We start from the raw sequence: 20,004 nt of genomic DNA, 5'->3' as shown, positions 1-20,004 counted from the left end.
GGGTGGGCCAATTTCCGTGAAGAGTATGATGATTCTGTATTTCATATAAGTAAATGAAAATATGAATTATGCATGTGAAAATTCCAAATTGACTTAACATCGATTAATAGAGAAAAATCAAACGTAAAAGGGATACAGATACGGCAAAAAGTCATAAGACCAAGTTTGTAGATCATTCCAAATTGAATGGAGATTGTGCAATCCGTTATGTGATAGGAATTTTCGAAGGTCTGCACCATCATTAAAATTGCCTGCATATTTCGATATTCTACGAGGATAAAAACTGGAAAATTTAATGATCTAGGATGTTTTCTCGTTCGTTACAGGCTAAAACGTATAATTTTGTCAAATTTCAATTATCTTCTTTTTCTTCTGGCAGATTATGCCGCAATCCGGATTTTGGGCGAGGCGGGTAAAAATTAGGACTTTCAGGAAACTAAACCAAAAATTATGGAGATGGTCATTATTACCCCTTAAACGGAAAGCTGTACGAAAATTTCGCCAAAATAGTCAGTGTAGAGGCATACAGTCGTTATGACTTGATTTATATAGATAAGGAATCTGCTCCATGTAAAACACCTTTTGGGCTATGTCCGCTGGACATAACCTGCAAAAGTGACCATTCATGATATCTCCCTTATTAATCCTCCTGACGAAAAAATGCAAATGAAAAAAAAAAAGGTTTAGAGGTGGAATTCCATCACGTTTGGTTGTTGATTTCCAGTCAGGTTGGTCTTGTGCTGTATATGTTGTGGAAGAGTAAAATCACCATTTGTGTTCCCTATAAACCGCCAGTCCATTCCGGAACATGAAATGTTATTTACGTTTAAAACCTACCTTTGGACAGGTGGATGCTAAATATAAATTTTGGTTCGAATGTCTTCAGTAGTTTTCAAGTTGTAAAGAATACGCTTTACACGCACCCGCTCGTAAGTCAAATCTGATGGGACTTGTACAGAAAAACGGTCCGTTAATGATATCTCCCTTATTAATCCTCGTATCGAAATGATGCACATGAGAAAAAAGGTTTAGAAATTAATTTCTACCAAGGTAGGTAGATTTCCATTAAGTTTGGTTGTGTATATTTTGTGGAAGTGCAAAATCACTGTTTCGGTTTCGTATAAACCCCCAGTCAGTTCAGGGATTTAGAAACAATATTTGCCCTAAAACCTATCAAGGACAGGTGTATCTATATAAATAAAATTGTAGGGGGTCCGCTGTCTGTAATTTCTTTTGTTTTGCCAATTTTTCAGATATTTATCCGTTTTAGGTCAACTCAAGACCGAATCGGTGGTTTTACGTTTCGTGTCTGTTTGTCTGTCTGTTTGTTTGTCTGTTCCACCATCACGTCGAAACGGCTGGATAGATCTCAACCAAACTCCATATTTAGAGTATACTCATCCCGGGGAAGGTTTTGATATGCATATCATTTTAAAATCTTTGAATACTCGGGGGGTTTATAGAAAAAACAGAATGTTTTTTCCACCATCACGTCGAAACGGCTGGATAGGTCTCAACCAAATTTCATATTTAGAGTATACTCATCCCGGGGAAGGTTTCGATATGCATACCATGTTAAAATCTTTGAATAGACGGGGGTTTATAGGAAAACCATTCTGGTTTTCCTGCATTTTCTCATATACTATTGATTTTCTGTAAACTTCGTTTACCGTACGTGAAACGTCTCTTCATTATAAACAACTTTCGTTATGTTCATAATTTACCTTACTCTTCACATGACGGAGAAATTTACAATTTTCCGCTGGTATCATGCTCTGCATTGAGTGACCGACAGACCGACAACGAACCTACAGGTTACCATGGCAACGTCTCTGACTGCATGCCAGCAGGGAAGTAACGTATTGCCATTTTCCTCATCATGCTTTTAAATTCGTGATTGTTGCTTGGGTAGAAGGCAAGAGAGGCGTCAAACGGCCTATCTGCGGGATATTGGCGGAATATCGTTGGATGTTATAACCGCCCTCGAATAGATTAAGTAATAACACCATTAGTCATCTTCTTATTATTTGTTTACTTAAGAATCACTGGATCTAAATTTCTCCCCTGTTACCGCTTTATCATATCCATAACTCACACTAGTATAATTTATTGAGGGGCATTTTATTTTCCAATACATTAACTTGGCATTTACATATTTGTCGTTATCCGGCTGTCCTCAGTTATAATCCACTTTCTATTACTTTCAACTTTCTTAACTGTATTATTTTCTTCCTTAAATACGCCGTATGTACGAGAGTGCTACAAACTACTGGTTGTATTTCGACCAAGACTCATATTTAGAATACACCTGTCCTTGATAGGTTTTGGGGCAAATATTGTTTCTAAATCCCTGTAATGACTGGGGGTTTATACGAAACCGAAACAGTGATTTTCCAACAAAATGTACACAACCAAACTTAATGGAAATCATCCTACCTTATTAGAAATTAATTTCTAAACCTTTTTTCTCATGTGCATCATTTCGATACGAGGATTAATAAGGGTGATATCATTAACGGACCGTTTTTCTGTACAAGTCCCATCGGACTTGACTCACGAGCGGGTGCGTGTAAAGCGTATTCCGTACAACTTGAAAACTACTGAAGACATTCGAACCAAAATGTATATTTAGCATCCACCTGTCCAAAGGTAGGTTTTAAACGTAAATAACATTTCATGTTCCGGAATGGACTGGCGGTTTATAGCGAACACAAATGGTGATTTTACTCTTCCACAATATATACAGAACAAGACCAACCTGACTGGAAATCGACCAAACGTGATGGAATTCCACCTCTAAACCTTTTTTTCCATGTGCATTTTTTCGTCAGGAGGATTAATAAGGGAGATATAATGAATTGTCACTATTGCAGGCTAAGTCCAGCGGACATAGCCCAAAAGGTGTTTTACATGGAGCAGATTCCTTATCTATATAAATCAAATCGTAACGACTGTGTGCCTCTACACTGACTATTTTGGCGAAATTTTCGTACAGAGTTCCGTTTAAGGGGTAATAATGAACATCTCCATAATTTTTGGTTTAGTTTCCTGAAAGTCCTAATTTTTACCCGCCTCGCCCAAAATCGGATTGCGGCATAATCTGCCAGAAGAAAAAGAAGATAATTGAAATTTGACAAAATTATACGTTTTAGCCTGTAACGAACGGAAAACATCCTAGATCATTAAATTTTTCACTTTTTATCCCCGGAGAATATCGAAATATACAGGCAATTTTAATGATGGTGCAGACCTTCGGAAATTCCTATCAAAAAACGGATTGCACACTCTCCGTTCAATTTGGAATGATCTACAACCTTGGTCTTATGACTTTTTGCCGTATCTGTATCCCTTTTACGTTTGATTTTTCTCTATTAATCGATGTTAAGTCCATTTGGCATTTTCACATGCATAATTCATACTTTCAATTACTTATATGAAATACAGAATCATCATACTCTTCACGAAAATTGGCCCACCCAGTAGGCATATGTGAGGCAAATGCTATGTATGTAGCTGTCACATAATTATCCGAAAAGTAATGTAATGTGAGATAATCTTACAAAACCTTTACCCTGTTCCACGTTTCTAACTCAGTCTGACCCAAGAATAGATGACATATCATAGGACCAGCCATTTAGGCCACTACATCCGGCGTGTCTTATGGTATAATCTTTTATCGATATGACGTACGTTTAGTAGCAGTTAATCTGTAAATGAAGGTCTTCAATATTGTAAACACGCATATACTTTCGTATGTCGATCTATATATATTCACTGATGTCGATTTTTAGCGATCGAGAAAGGGTGGGTCTGATATTGTAATCAGTACTGCCCACACCGACTTTGACTGGCAGTAGGAAAGGGTTCCTTCTCCAACACCTGTGTAACTGTCATTAGTAAGGAAGGCCTACAATTGTAATGAATAGTTCCCTTCTCGATTTGACTTGCAGAAGGCAAGTGAGCATGCAGTTTTGTTTAAAACTCCCCTACCCAATTGTGTTTGGCAGTAGGCAAGGGTACCCGCCATTATAAAGAAATGTCCTCATCTAAAATGTGACTGGCATTAGGCATAGTGGCCTGCTATTTTGATGGAAACTCACCAACGTGGTATGACTGGCAGTAAACTGGCTGGCAGTAGGAAAATGGGCCTGGCATTATAATGAGAACTGCACAACTCAATTTTGAGTGATAGTAGGGTAATTGCCTACCATTATAATAGAAACTCCTCAACTGTAATCTGTCTGGAAGTAGGAAAGGGGGGCTGCCATTTTAACGAAAACTCCCCAAATCGATTCTGTCCGCGTAGTAGGCAATGGGGCCTGCAATTATAATGTAAACTTCCCAACTCGATTGTGAATGACAGTAGGCAAGTGAACCTGCCGTTATATCACAAATCCGTAACAAACACTTTACATTGGAAACAACGTACTGGGACCTCTCCATGCTCTTTCTCGGATAACGCTAAGAGACATGCAATTTTAAAACAATCTTATTTACTGCATGTACACTATTTACTTCGATATTCGAATACAATGTAGAATACCGTAGTGAAGCACGGGTACATTCGCTAGTTCTAAATATGAGTCTTGGTAGAAATACATCCAGTAGTTTGTAGCACTCGCGTACATAGTGCGTAATTAAGGAAGAAAATAATACAGTTAAGAAAGTTGAAAGTAATAGAAAATGGATTATAACTGAGGACAGCCGGATAACGACAAATATGTAAATGCCAAGTTAATGTATTGGAAAATAAAATGCCCCTCAATAAATTATGCTAGTGTGAGTTATGGATATAATAAAGCGGTAACAGAGGAGAAATTTAGGTCCAGTGATTCTTATGTAAACAAATAATAATAAGATGACGAATGGTGTTATTACTTAATCTATTCGAGGGCGGTTATAACATCCAACGATATTCCGCCAATATCTTGCAGATAGGCCGATTGACGCCTCTCTTGCCTTCTACCCAAGCAACAACCACAAATTTAAAAGCATGATGAGGAAAATGGCAATACGTTACTTCCCTGCTGGCATGCAGTCAGAGACGTTGCCATGGTAACCTGTAGGTTCGTTGTCGGCCTGTCGGTCACTCAATGCAGAGCATGATACCAGCGGAAAATTGTAAATTTCTCCGTCATGTGGTGAGTAAGGTAAATTATGAACATAACGAAAGTTGTTTATAATGAAGAGACGTTTCACGCATGGTAAACGAAGTTTACAAAAATCAATTGTATAAGAGAAAATGGAGGAAAACTATTCTGGTTTTATTATAAACCCCCGTCTATTCAAAGATTCTAAAATGAAATGCATATCGAAAACATCCCCGGGATGAGTATACTGTAAATATGAAGTTTGGTTGAGATCTATCCAGCCGTTTCGAAGTGATGGTGGAAAAACCATTCCGGTTTTCCTATAAACCCCCCGTCTATTCAAAGATTTTAAAATAATATGCATATCGAAACCTTCCCTGGGATGGGTATACTCTAAATATGAAGTTTGGTTCAGATCTATCCAGCTGTTTCGACGTGATGGTGGAAAAACCATTCAGGTTTTCCTATAAACCCCCTGTCTATTCAAAGATTTCAAAATGATATGCATTTTGAAACCTTTCCCGGGATGAGTATACTCTAAATATGAAGTTTGGTTGTGATCTATCCAGCCGTTTCTACGTGATGGTGGAAAAACCATTCTGATTTTCCTATAAACCCCCCGAGTATTCAAAGATTTTAAAATGATATGCATATCGAAACCTTCCTTGGGATGAGTATACTCTAAATATGAAGTTTGGTTGAGATCTATCCAGCCGTTTCGACGTGATGGTGGAACAGACACACAGACAAACAGACAGACAAACAGACAGACAAACAGACACGAAACGTAAAAACCACCGATTCGGTCTTGAGTTGACCTAAAACAGATAAATATCTGAAAAATTGGCAAAACAAAAGAAATTACAGACAGCGGACCCCCTACAATTTTATTTATATAGATTATGTTTTTTGGCATTTTTTAACTTTTATTATGTAAATTATTTCAAACCCCTCATTTTTCACTGAAGATGGCTCAAACAAGCCGAAATTGTTTGAATTTGTTTACTCCGTCTAATGATGGAATATATGATATACTGAATTAGGAGGATACTCTCATTTTTTCACCTTTGTAAAGTGAAAACCGTCAATACAGAATTATTCTAATATCTTGTAATAAAACAGAAACACATGCAAAAAATGCAACTCCCTCCTCACTGCCATATCAACATACTACTACAAAGCTACTTTGAAGCAAGTTTTACTGTTATAGTTGACAATAGCTTGCGTGATTCAGCCTCTTTATTCTGAGGCAAGACACTCCAAGATTGTATATGAGTTCATTCTTAAGACCGGAGCAGCCTCAGGCCTTCGACTGCCATGCCTACCATGGTTACCCCTTTCCACCTTTCAATTTATTTCCAACATCTCTGCCTTCCAGCTGCAACATGCTTTTTACATTGATAATCTACAGTGAAAATAAGTATTTGTGCCCTTATTTAGGTTAAGTGGCTCCTCCTTTATACATGTTCCTAGTATGACTATGTTGCCTATGTTCTGCATCCTAAGTTACGAAGCTATGAACAGATGACATTATGACAAACAATTAATTTAAATGAGAAAGGAGAGTGAGTGGGCATACGTTAATAATCATAATTCTCTCCAGTAATGTGGTCTAAGTGCTGGCCCCGTTGTATAGGGGTAGCATTCCTGCCTTTTACTGGGTTCGATTCCCGGCCAGGTGAGGGATTTTTACCTGAGTCTGAGGGCTGGTTTGAGGTCCACTCAGCCTATGTGATTAGAACTGAGGAGCTATCTGATGCTGAGATAGCGGCCTTGATCTAGAAAGCCAAGAATAACGGCTGAGAGGATTTGTCGTGCTGACCACACGACACCTCGTAATCTGCAGGCCTTTGGGCTGAGCAGCGGTCGCTTGGTAGGCGAAGGCCCTTGAAAAGCTGTAGTGCCATGGGGTTGGTTGGTTAGTTAATGTGATCTAAGTACTGCTTCAAGTGGTCCAATGATATAATCAACTGATTAGATGATAAAAAAACTTGAAGTACTGCTTGAAAATGAAAATAAGAGAGTCTTTAAAGGCAAGCGAGAAAGTAAAAGATTACACTCAAATTGGAACTGGACTGCATACTGTTGCTCGGAAAGAAATGTTCAAAATATACAATGTCCACATTCAGTGCTCTCTGCCTCCTACTGTACAGAACTGAAGAAACTGTGAATGATATCCGCTGAAGTTCACCGTGAGTGTCATAGGACATGTTACATTGCACCCACCCACCCACCCACCGACCGACCATCTGCTTTTAGGGCTGTTGCCCAGGTGGCAGTTTCCTTCTGTGTAACATGTTAGGACAACATGATTTACAGGTAATTTTGTTGCACAAGTTCAAACCTGAACATACAGCAGCAGAAATGCATCGTACTGTGGCAAGGATAGGGGTACAGACTCAACCTCAGAATGAACAGAGTGTCAGTGGTTTGAAATTCCCAAAGTTGATATCTTGCTGGAATGTGTTAGTGTGATGATCAATAATGGGTGTCATCCATTGAAAGTTCTTCCTGGTGAAAACATTGTCATTCATGTACTGTGCAGAAATGGGGAATATGCACAGGCAGCTGTATAATAAGCAGACATCTATGGTCATTAAGATGAGTTCTCAGATCTTAGCAGAAGAACTGAAATCCACATGGCAATAATTACAAAACAGAACATCAAAGACAAAGTATTTCTGCACCCTCCACATGACTGACTTACAAGGAAAGTATCAGGTAAGACAAGGGGCAAAAGATCTGTATAGGTCGACGCCCCAAACAAATTGCATTAAAAAAAAACAAAAAAAAAAAAAAACGGGTAAGACAAGTTGTCTCGACCCACTCTGAAGCTGTATTATTTCACTCACTTGTCAGTCACAAAATTATAGCACAACTGACTGGTATAAATTGCATGATGATAAAGTTTCATGTACACCAAGAACAACGAATTAGAACTTCATTGTCACACTGTTCTTTACACATTTCCTTCTTTTCCAAACAATATTTAGCGGGCACTACGAGCATGGGAGGTCGCTCTTTTGTGTAATTCATTGCAAACAATAAATATTTTATCATATCCCAAAATCGTGGAGATGAAAACTGAAAATGTATGAAGGACTGCAGTTTAACGATTGTGTCTATATGGTGAACCTCAACTTTGTCCTTACGAGAAGTTAGAATTTCTGTTAATCGGCGACGAAAAGCTTTCCGCTGCTGGAAGAAGAATTTATCTAATGGTTGAATTATGCCGGTGGTACCTGGAGGAAACTGAAGCAGTTCGATTGTTCTGAGTGGAGGGATGTCTTCATGAAAAGTTCCATCATTGTATGTGGTCAACAAATCGAAAAGCAGGGCACAGCTGTCTTCAGAGAATGGAAAAAGACTTGTCTAAAATATATTTTCAGTTCCGTTTTTCCCACTTTTCCTGATTTAGTGGCAGTGACAACGATCTTATCTGCTTTAAGCACATTTTTTGAAACCAGGGAACCGAACGTTCCGGTCGGCCCCCTGCAGTACAATAAATTATTTCGGGAACAAAGAACTGTCCATACTGATTGTTGGTATTGTGGTGTATGAAGGTAAGAGTGAACTAACCAATTTGGCTATGGTTTGCACACATTTCTCACCTAAAAATGATAAGAGTCCATTTAGATCGCATTCCGTGCTCGAACCCGCATTGATCATTGTTGTAAATAGAGGACAGGGTGTAATGGAGAATCGTTCTCTAGCCGTATCCAGCAATTTTTGTGCAGCCTCATTCTTTTTGTTTTTTGTCCTGAGTATGAAAATGGGATACAAATTTCTTAATTTTGCTACTCTGAATTCTGTGTTATTTCTTGAAACTACTTTTTTCGATGGATAGTTCACGTGCAATTTCCAAAGCCTACAGTCATAACTCTTCCTCGCTTACATTTCGCCTTCCCCTTTTGCTTCCTGGAAATAGGAACAGAGTTTTTCATACATACATTTTCTTATGTTCAATCTAACTTGCCGACATACACATATTTTCCAACTGCTTCTTCCACAAGTACAGATATCGCTCCGACTTCATTAAACCAAAATATTTGTGAATGTGTGAAAGTGATAATTGCTTTCTACCACCTTTGTTAAGCAGAATTTTACAGCCCTCCTCTTTTACTACATACTGATGTTTTTGATGATGATGATGATGCTTGTTGTTTTAAGGGGCCTAACATTGAAGGTCATCGGCCCCAACTGATGCTTTTAGGCACACATTTTACGCGACTAGGAACATCTAGAAGTGGACAATTTGCATGGCAGTGGACTCTGAGCATCTCTAGATTCAGGGGAGTCATATTTTAGTATCAAACTGGGACCCAGAGTTTCGCTTGCGATCGGCAGAAAGTTTTAACAAACGGAATCACTTGAGTTGCCTTCACCGTCTCCACTGTGGAGAAACCTCCGCAATACGCTACACCGAATAAATCAGATATTGTCTCATTTCCTTTCGAGCTAAGTTTTACTGAAAACGAAAATGCCTTCTCGCGGAAATAACTTATTATAAACTCCACTATGTTAATAGAACTGAGAACGCCATCCTCCGAGGAACCCATTTTCACTGTCTTGCTTTCTATCAAAACTGTTACATCATTGCTGGATATAGTGAAACACCTCACAGCTGACTAGCACATGCGGCTCTGCTTATCACTGGTCTTGGGAACGTTGGTCACCAAGGTTGTCCACTCCAGGCAACATGTACATGAACAGTACTCACGCCACATCCCATTGATCTATACGAGAGATTCACCACATGATTTCGGAGACATGCAGTTACATCTGGAGGCTGATTTTCCACACTTTGTCCTCTGATAGTACAATGATGGTGACAAAAATTTCAAGGTAGATTTCGACCTATCTTACCTGACACTTCCCTTGTAGCGCTAACAGACTACCATGTGTTTATACATCTAACAATAAGTAACTTCCTGAAAGAAGAAACAGGCGTGATACAAAAATTGCCTTCTAGGGCTTCACTCCTCACAGGAGTCACTTTTCTTCTGGGACGAGATTGACAGCATTGTGGATCATAGGTAGAGATGTGTTGCTGCATACAGACACCATTTTGAACAAAGCATGCATGATTTCTCCATTAAAATATATGATTACTGGACCTTAATATTTTCTTATATATATAAATGAAGGAGTCCCACTCCCATTTGACAGGCGAGGGACTCCTTGGAAACAACTTGGCGAACGAAATGGAATTCGATGGGGAGCTATCAATATTAATGGGGCTCATGGAAGAAAGAAGGTAGAACTGGCTGAGTCAGCAAAGAGGATGCATCTGGATGTGCCAGGAGTAAGTGATATTCGGGTAAGGGGATATAACGAGGAAAAGATAGATTATAAAGTGTACTTGACGGGTGTTAGAAAGGGAAGGGCAGAGTCTGGGGTAGGGCTGTTCATCAGGAATACTATTGCACGCAACATAGTTTCTGTTAGGCACGTAAATGAGTGAATGATGTGGGTAGATTTGTCAGTTGGAGGAATTAGGACAAGAATTGTGTTCGTGTATTCACCATGTGAGGGTTCAGATGAGGATGAAGTTGACAAGTTTTATGAAGCATTGAGTGACATCGTGGTCAGGGTCAACAGCAAGGATAGAATAGTGCTAATGGCCGATTTCAATGCGAGAGCTGGGAATAGAACTGTAGGATACGAAAGGGTGATTGGTAAATGTGGGGAAGATATGGAAGCTAATGGGAATGGGAAGCGTTTGCTGGACTTCTGTGCTAGTATGGGTTTAGCTGTTACGAATACATTCTTCAAGCATAAAGCTATTCACCGCTACACATGGGAGGCTAGGGGTACCAGATCCATAATAGACTATATCTTAACAGACTTTGAATTCAGGAAATCTGTTAGGAATGTACGAGTTCCTCGCGGATTTTTCAATGATACAGACTCTATCTGATCTGTAGTGAACTAAGTATCTCTAGGCCTAGGGTAGAGAAAGTGAAATCTGTCTGTAAACGAATAAGGGTTGAAAATCTCCAGGACGAGGAAATTAGACAGAAGTACACGGATATGATTAGTGAGAAGTTTCGAACAGTAGACAGTAAGTAGGTTCAGGATATAGAAAGTGAATGGGTGGCATACAGAGATGCTGTAGTAGAAACAGCAAGGGAATGCCTGGGAACAACTGTGTGTAAAGATGGGAAAAGGCGAACATCTTGGTGGAATGATGAAGTGAGAGCAGCCTGTAAACGTAAAAAGAAGGCTTATCAGAAATGGCTCCAAACAAGGGCCGAGACAGACAGGGATTGTTACGTAGATGAAAGAAACAGAGCAAAACAAATAGTTGTTGAATACAAACAGAAGTCATGGGACGATTTTGGTAATAACCTGGAAAGGCTAGGTCAAGCAGCAAGGAAACCTTTCTGGACAGTAATAAAGAATCTTAGGAAGGGAGGGAAAAAGGAAATGAACAGCGTTTTGAGTAATTCAGGTGAACTCATAATAGATCCCAGGGAATCACTGGAGAGGTGGAGGGAATATTTTGAACACCTTCTCAATGTAAAAGGAAATCATTCTGGTGGTGTTGCAAACAGCCAAGCTCATGGGGAGGAGGAAAATGATGTTGGTGAAATTATGCTTGAGGAAGTGGAAAGGATGGTAAATAAACTCCATTGTCATAAGGCAGCAGGAATAGATGAAATTAGACCTGAAATGGTGAAGTATAGTGGGAAGGCAGGGATGAAATGGCTTCATAGGGTAGTAAAATTAGCATGGAGTGTTGGTAAGGTACCTTCAGATTGGACAAAAGCAGTAATTGCACCTATCTATAAGCAAGGGAACAGGAAGGATTGCGACAACTATCGAGGTATCTCATTGATTAGTATACCAGGCAAAGTATTCACTGGCATCTTGGAAGGGAGGGTGAGATCAGTTGTTGAGAAGAAGTTGGATGAAAACCAGTGTGGTTTCAGACCACAGAGAGGCTGTCAGGATCAGATTTTCAGTATGCGCCAGGTAATTGAAAAATGCTACGAGAGGAATAGGCAGTTGTGTTTATGTTTTGTAGATCTAGAGAAAGCATATGACAGGGTACCGAGGGAAGAGATATTCACTATACTGGGGGACTATGGAATTAAAGGTAGATTAATAAAATCAATCAAAGGCATTTATGTTGATAATTGGGCTTCAGTGAGAATTGATGGTAAAATGAGTTCTTGGTTCAGAGTACTTACTGTTCGTCTTTTATATGGATCATCTGATGAAAGATATGAAATGGCAGGGAGGGATTCAGTTAGGTGGAAATGTTGTAAGCAGTTTGGCCTATGCTGACGACTTGGTCTTAATGGCAGACTGTGCCGAAAGCCTGCAGTCTAATATCTTGGAACTTGAAAATAGTTGCAATGAGTATGGTATGAAAATTAGCCTCTTGAAGAATAAAGTGATGTCAGTAGGTAAGAAATTCAACAGAACTGAATGTAAGATTGATGATACAAAGCTAGAACAGGTTAATAATTTCAAGTATTTAGGTTGTGTGTTCTCCCAGGATGGTAATATAGTAAGTGAGATTGAATCAAGGTGTAGTAAAGCTAATGCAGTGAGCTCGCAGTTGTGATCAGTAGTATTCTGCAAGAAGGAAGTCAGCTCCCAGACGAAACTAGCTTTACATCGGTCTATTTTCAGACCAACTTTGCTTTACGGGAGCGAAATCTGGGTGGACTCAGGATATCTTATTCATAAGTTAGAAGTAACAGACATGAAAGTAGCAAGAATGATTGCTGGTACAAACAGGTGGGTACAATGACAGGAGGGTACTCGGAATGAGGAGATAAAGGCTAATTTAGGAATGAACTCGATGGATGAAGCTGTACGCATAAACCAGCTTCGATGGTGGGGTCATGTGAGGCGAATGGAGGAGAATAGGTTACCTAGGAGAATAATGGACTCTGCTATGGAGGGTAAGAGAAGTAGAGGGAGACCAAGACGACAATGGTTAGCCTCGGTTTCTAACGATTTAAAGATAAGAGGTACAGAACTAAATGAGGCCACAACACTAGTTGCAAATCGAGGATTGTGGCGACGTTTAGTAAATTCACAGAGGCTTGCAGAATGAACGCTGAAAGGCATAACAGTCTATAATGATAATGTATGTATGTACGTATGTATGTATAATTGAAATGAGTAAAGAAATGGAATCAGAGGTAAGGCTTTTGCAGATGATGTTATGCTGTATAGAGTAATAAATAAGTTAAAAGATTGTGAGCAACTGCAAAGAGACCTTGACAATGTTGCGAGAGGGACAGCAGGCAATGGTTAAAAGTCAAGTTGTGAGTTTCGCTAATAGGAAAAGTCCTATCAATTTTAATTACTGCATTCATGGGATGAACATTCCATATGGGGATCACTGTCAGTAACCAGGTGTTCAGATAAGGAAAGATCTTCATTGGGATAAGCACATAAATGGGACTGTATATAAAGGGAACAGATCTCTGCATATAGTTTTGAGGATATTTAGGAGGTTGTAGTAAGGATGTAAAGAAGAGGGCATGTAAGTCTCTGCTAAGACCCCAGCTAGATAATGGTTCCAGTGTATGGGACCCTCACCAGGATTACTTGATTCGAGAACTGGAAAAATCCAAAGAAAAGCAGCTCCATTTGTTCTGGGTGATTTCCGACAAAAGAGTAGCTCAATTTATGAACTTCATCGTACAATTTACGAAAATATTGCGAAGTTTGGGCTGGAAAGACTTGGGAGAAAGGAGACGGCTGCTTGACTAAGTGGTATGTTCCAAGCTGTCAGTGGAGAGATGGCATGGAATGACATTAGTAGATGAATAAGTTTGAATAGTGTTTTTAAAAGAAGGAAAGATCACAATATGAAGATAAAGTATGAATTCAAGAGGACTAATTGGGGAAAATATTTGTTTATACGAAGAGGAGTTAGGATTGGAATAATTTACCAAGGGAGATGTTCAATAAATTTCCAAATTCTTTGCAATTATTTAAGAAAGGGCTAGGAAAACAAATAGGGAATCTGCCACCTGGGCAATAGCCCTAAATGCAGATCAGTGCTGATTGATTCGATTGAAAACAATAATTTGCCTTCCAATAACTACACAAAATATTATGGAAATTGTCAATATTGCTTGCAGTTTTACATAACTATTAACTGTAAGTCATGAGCCAACAAGCTCTTACTTTTACATTAAATGTGAATAACTGGAACGTAACTATCCATTCACAAAAAACTTGCTTTTAAATAACAATCTTGCATTTCTTCACTTTTTTACTTTGGTAAATGGATATATTCATTACTCACTTTGAATTGTATATCCAATAATCTAGATGATTCTATTTTCTCATCAATAGGTTCACTTGCTTGTAGACTGTGGATGTAACGGGACAAGTACGCCTGATTGATGTTCGTCTCACCGCTTTCTATAGCTTCCATTAGAGCATCATGGATAAAGATATACTGTTCCTCGGTCTGGACTAAGAAGTTGCGCTGTGTACGAATGTGACGAAGAAATCCAAAAATATTAACTTCTCCCTTGCTCCGTATTTGCTTCAACATAGCATCCAACACTATGTATGTACCAGTTCTGCCAACTCCAGCACTGTAAAAGAGTAAACAAACAAGTGCGTTTCATTTACACATATTATAAATATACTACTAATATGATGTTCTTCAACTATGAATATTTCTGCCTGGAGAGTAGCAATGGGACAAATGGTTATTTTTCAGTATCATGTTCCAGTGCATCTATTACACCATAAAAGTAACATTACTGGACAAGTGGAAGGAAGATTTTGAAAATCTTCTCGACATAGAAGGGAATCTTTCTGTTAACATTATAAAAACCAAGTTCATGTGGAGGAGGTCAATGTTGTTAGTGAAATTACGCTTGGGGAAGTGGAAAGGATGGTAAATAAAGTACAAGTGCATAAGCAAAGTGAATGTTGATTGAACTGACTAAAGTTACAGGCCGATCATCATGTGGCTTGTTCTCAACCTCACTATTCCCTCTCTGAAGACTTACATCAAACACTCGACTTCTCAAGAGACATGTTTCTGTAAACTGCTTTTTGAATTTCAAAGGAAATTTCTGATGGCTGGATCTCTTCCCAAGTAAGAAATGTGACGATAATGCATTGTCCCATACCGCACGACACTTTCTGTTCACTCACCTCTCTTGTAGATCTTAGATAAGAGTTATCTGGCTCCTTACTATATAAGCAGGAGGGAAGAGTTTGCAGTTTCACCCCTCCAAGGTTACTAATCTGTTGTGGGTGGTGTTGTTTGTGTGAAGGAAAAAAAGCAATATGTTATATTAAAACCAGCGTGTATGTCTTAAACTTGGAAAATTTGATGATCATTTTACCAAAAATGAAATTCTTACTTTAATCAAAATTTTCTATCACCCTCTAGTATTATTACAATAAAAAATACATTCTGGGTATTTTTTTTTACAATTGGCTTTACGTCGCACCGACACAGATAGGTCTTATGGCGACGATGGGATAGGAAAGGCCTAGGAGTGGGGAGGAAGCGGCCGTGGCCTTAATTAAGGCACAGCCCCAGCATTTGCCTGGTGTGAAAATGGAAAACCATCTTCAAGGCTGCCGACAGTAGGGATTGAACCCACTATCTCCCGGATGCAAGCTCATAGCTGCGTGCCCCTAAAAGCATGGCCAACTTGCCTGGTCATTCTGGGTATTAAAGAAGTTAAAAAATTCTCCATTACATTACATCTCGAAAAGAACATTCAGGAATGAGAATTTGCCAGATTCTACCTCTGCTATGAATTTAAGGCACAGGTGCATAGGATACAACTGGTGAGGTAGGAACATTAGTAATTTCTTTAGTTCATCAAGTCTATCTTCAAGTGCAACAATGTAACACAAGACAGGTGGATTTTCAATGGACAATTCAATGGCCACAGGTCAGAGAAAAGTGATCTCGCTGTCATACCACTGGTACATTCACAGAATTTATTCAAATATCTTCATCCTATTAATCTCTACTAATCTTAAAGGAAAAAAGTTTTAGCAACCAAACTTGTAACTTTACATGACTGTTGATCATAGCCATGAGGCATTCAGTTTGACATGGAATCTGAATCAGGACATGACCATTTCAGAAATACCACATGTACTGACTAGGATTCAAGACAATGCTGCATTGGTGAGAAGCCTGTGATGATGTTACTCAGCTATCATGCCACAGAGGATATGCTGAAACATTGTACACTGACTGACAGAGCAAATGCAACACCAAGAAGGAGTGGTCAGAACTTTATGCCAACTGCAGGGTAGACTGACGTCACTGAGGAATGCTCATGATGTGAAATGCGCCGCTGTGCTGCGCACGTAGCGAACGATAAATGGGACACGGCGTTGGCGAATGGCCCACTTCGTAACGTGATTTCTCAGCCGACAGTCATTGTAGAACGTGTTGTCGTGTGCCACAGGACACGTGTATAGCTAAGAATGCCAGGCCGCTGTCAACGGAGGCATTTCCAGCAGACAGACGACTTTACGAGGGGTATGGTGATCGGGCTGAGAAGGGCAGGTTGGTCGCTTCGTCAAATCGCAGCCGATTCCCATAGGGATGTGTCCACGGTGCAGCGCCTGTGGCGAAGATGGTTGGCGCAGGGACATGTGGCATGTGCGAGGGGTCCAGGCGCAGCCCGAGTGACGTCAGCACGTGAGGATCGGCGCATCCGCTGCCAAGTGGTGGCAGCCCCGCACGCCACGTCAACCGCCATTCTTCAGCATGTGCAAGACACCCTGGCTGTTCCAATATCGACCAGAACAATTTCCCGTCGATTGGTTGAAGGAGGCCTGCATTCCCGGCGTCCGCTCAGAAGACTACCATTGACTCCACAGCATAGACGTGCACGCCTGGCATGGTGCCGGGCTAGAGCGACTTGGATGAGGGAATGGCAGAACGTCGTGTTCTCCGATGAGTCACGCTTCTGCTCTGTCAGTGATAGTCACCGCAGACGAGTGTGGCGTCGGCGTGGAGAAAGGTCAAATCCGGCAGTAACTGTGGAGCGCCCTACCGCTAGACAACGCGGCATCATGGTCTGGGGCGCTATTGCGTATGATTCCACGTCACCTCTAGTGCGTATTCAAGGCACGTTAAATGCCCACCGCTACGTGCAGCATGTGCTGCGGCCGGTGGCACTCCCGTACCTTCAGGGGCTGCCCAATGCTCTGTTTCAGCAGGATAATGCCCGCCCACACACTGCTCGCATCTCCCAACAGGCTCTACGAGGTGTACAGATGCTTCCGTGGCCAGCGTACTCTCCGGATCTCTCACCAATCGAACACGTGTGGGATCTCATTGGACGCCGTTTGCAAACTCTGCCCCAGCCTCGTACGGACGACCAACTGTGGCAAATGGTTGACAGAGAATGGAGAACCATCCCTCAGGACACCATCCGCACTCTTATTAACTCTGTACCTCGACGTGTTTCTGCGTGCATCGCCCCTCGCGGTGGTCCTACATCCTACTGAGTCGATGCCGTGCGCATTGTGTAACCTGCATATCGGTTTGAAATAAACATCAATTATTCGTCCGTGCCATCTCTGTTTTTTCCCCAACTTTCATCCCTTTCGAACCACTCCTTCTTGGTGTTGCATTTGCTCTGTCAGTCAGTGTAATTTGTAACAATACAACCAAGTGGTGAACAGTTTTAAGCCAAAAGCCTGCTAAGGCCTGGTATGAGTATAATTTGAGTATTTTATACCCAAGTCAATTTTAGGTTCTCTTTTCTTTTGCCCATCCATAAAGTCGCTTAAGAATGGAGGCCATGTATCTGCAATTTTGCCTACAAATACCTCGGAAGTGCAAACTGAAAATCTTAAAAAAAAAAAAAAAATTTTTTTTTGTGCTAATCAAACGACGGTATTTGGCACAATATTTCCTCCCATTTTCAGTCATATATGGCAAGTTTTTTATTGAGTTTTTATACAGAACAATTCATAGAATTCTTCTCTAACAAATATATCATTTGTTACAGTATTTTTATGCCAAAACAAACAACACCTCAACAAGTAGATCATTATGGTTTATTTTGTCTAAGTTCTAGAAGGGGTTGAGTATGTTTGTTTTTTCCATAACTCTCCCAAGAAGAATTATTCTAAGGTGCCATTCTGCATATTGAGTATAAAAATATGCTATCATACTGAGAACAAGTGGCATACAGGTATTTTGGGTAAATGTTTTAAATCAATTTATTTTTTTAAAATCAATTTTTAAACTATCTCAGTTCTAGAGAATATATCTATGAAACACTACTGAAACTATCATCTCACCTGCAGTGTACAATGATGGGTCCAGCATCTGGTGGATTTGCAGCAGATGATTTCTTAACAAAACTTAGGACGGCAAGAGGATGGTCAGGTGTCCCATGGTCCGGCCAGTTCGTGTAATGATACTGGTACACAAACCTCTCAGATACACTGTGTTTTTTCTTCTTTATCTGCAACAAAGCAGCCTACATATTATCAGCAACATTAGAAATAAAATAACGAAAGCTATACAGATCTCATATCATCAAATACAATGCTGAATAACACTTTTGTACAAACAGCATCTCACAAATGTGAGTGTATTATTCAAGTCTTATTCAAATATTTGTTTATATATGCATGTTTAATATTTACAAGATTTAGAATCATTCCGTATTGATGGTTTTCACTTTACAAAGGATAATTTAATGTGTCCTATTCAATACATACATATCTCCAACATTAGATGGAGTAATAAAAGTCAAACATGTTTCGACTTGTTTGAGCCATCTTCACTGAAATAAAGTTAATATTTTTGCATATTTGAAGTTAAAAAGTGTGTTGAAACCTATGAAGAAAAAATGAAAACAAATGAGATAAGACAGAAACAATCAATAAGTGTGTATAGTGAGGTTGTGGACCTCTTAGTCTAAAAATTTTGCAGTGTGATACAATTAAAAAACAGAACGAAATCACTATGTTAAAAATTCAGAATTTGCAAAGTGTTCAATATTTGATGATGATTGCTGTTTAAAAGGGCCTAACATTTAAGTCATTGGCCCAGTCTTAAATACTTCAACTTTCCAAGTTAAAGTTTGTTTACTTTTACAATTGACTTACGTCACACTGACCGGGATAGGCCTTATGGCGACAATTAGACAGGAAAGGCCTAGGAATGGGAAGGAAGTGGCCATAGCCTGTATTAAGGTACAGCCCCAGCATATTGCTGAAGTGAAAATGGGAAACCACAGAAAACCATCTTCAGGGCTGCCATGAGTGGGGTTCGAACCCACAATCTCCTGCATGCAATGTCTGTTTACTGAAGAATTATTCTGAGGTTTCAGTCACTTATCACTAACTGGTGTTATGTCTTTAAAGTAGAATAAGTACCTGCATTATATCATAATGCACAATACACACCTTGCAAAATGCATCAATATATGACCCTCTGAATGTTCACTCTTTGATAATTAACACAACTTTAGCACAAAATATTACAGCACTGTTGAATTATGTTACATAATTTCCATGCCATATACCAGTACACTCATGTTCATAAAAAACAGAACACCTTGAAAGATTAGAGATAGAAAGTTCATATTCACAGGACGTGTTCATTAGTATGTTCTGCAGAAATGATTAGCATTTCAGTCACCTAGGTTCAGCATGTGTCCTGTTGCCTAGTAGGCACTGGGTTCTCCTTGGGCACTGATAACTTGTTCCATGCGTGATGGCATTGATGTGTATAAGGTGCGAATGGCATCCTGGGGTATAGCCATCCATGCTGCATTCACCTGGTTCCACAGTTCATCTTTGGTGGATGGCATTGGGTCACAGCACCGCACCAGTCGTTTCACCATATCCCACACATTTCTGATTGGGACAAGTCAAGCGATCGGGCGGGCCAAGGCAATAGTCTGACATTCTGTGACAA

At 39.8% G+C, this 20,004-nt stretch overlaps 1 protein-coding gene across 5 annotated transcripts in view; it reads right to left on the bottom strand.

Annotated features, from left to right (window-relative positions):
• Nucleotides 1-20,004, bottom strand: part of LOC136864203 (tyrosine-protein phosphatase 99A) — a 423,374-nt gene that overhangs the window by 43,076 nt on the left and 360,294 nt on the right. For 3 of the 5 annotated variants that reach the window (XM_067140883.2, XM_067140882.2, XM_067140885.2), the window contains 2 exons: nucleotides 18,375-18,556; nucleotides 14,371-14,668 (listed from right to left, as the gene is read on the bottom strand). In XM_067140883.2, coding sequence (XP_066996984.2) covers nucleotides 14,371-14,668; nucleotides 18,375-18,556 — 480 coding nt within the window. The remainder of the gene's footprint in view (nucleotides 1-14,370; nucleotides 14,669-18,374; nucleotides 18,557-20,004) is intronic. The other 2 variants (XM_067140884.2, XM_067140886.2) reach the window with 1 other exon arrangement.

The sequence above is a fragment of the Anabrus simplex genome, chromosome 2, assembly GCF_040414725.1.
Source record: "Anabrus simplex isolate iqAnaSimp1 chromosome 2, ASM4041472v1, whole genome shotgun sequence".
In the NCBI taxonomy this organism is placed as follows: domain Eukaryota; kingdom Metazoa; phylum Arthropoda; class Insecta; order Orthoptera; family Tettigoniidae; genus Anabrus; species Anabrus simplex.
This window is presented reverse-complemented; position numbering and strand designations above follow the sequence as displayed.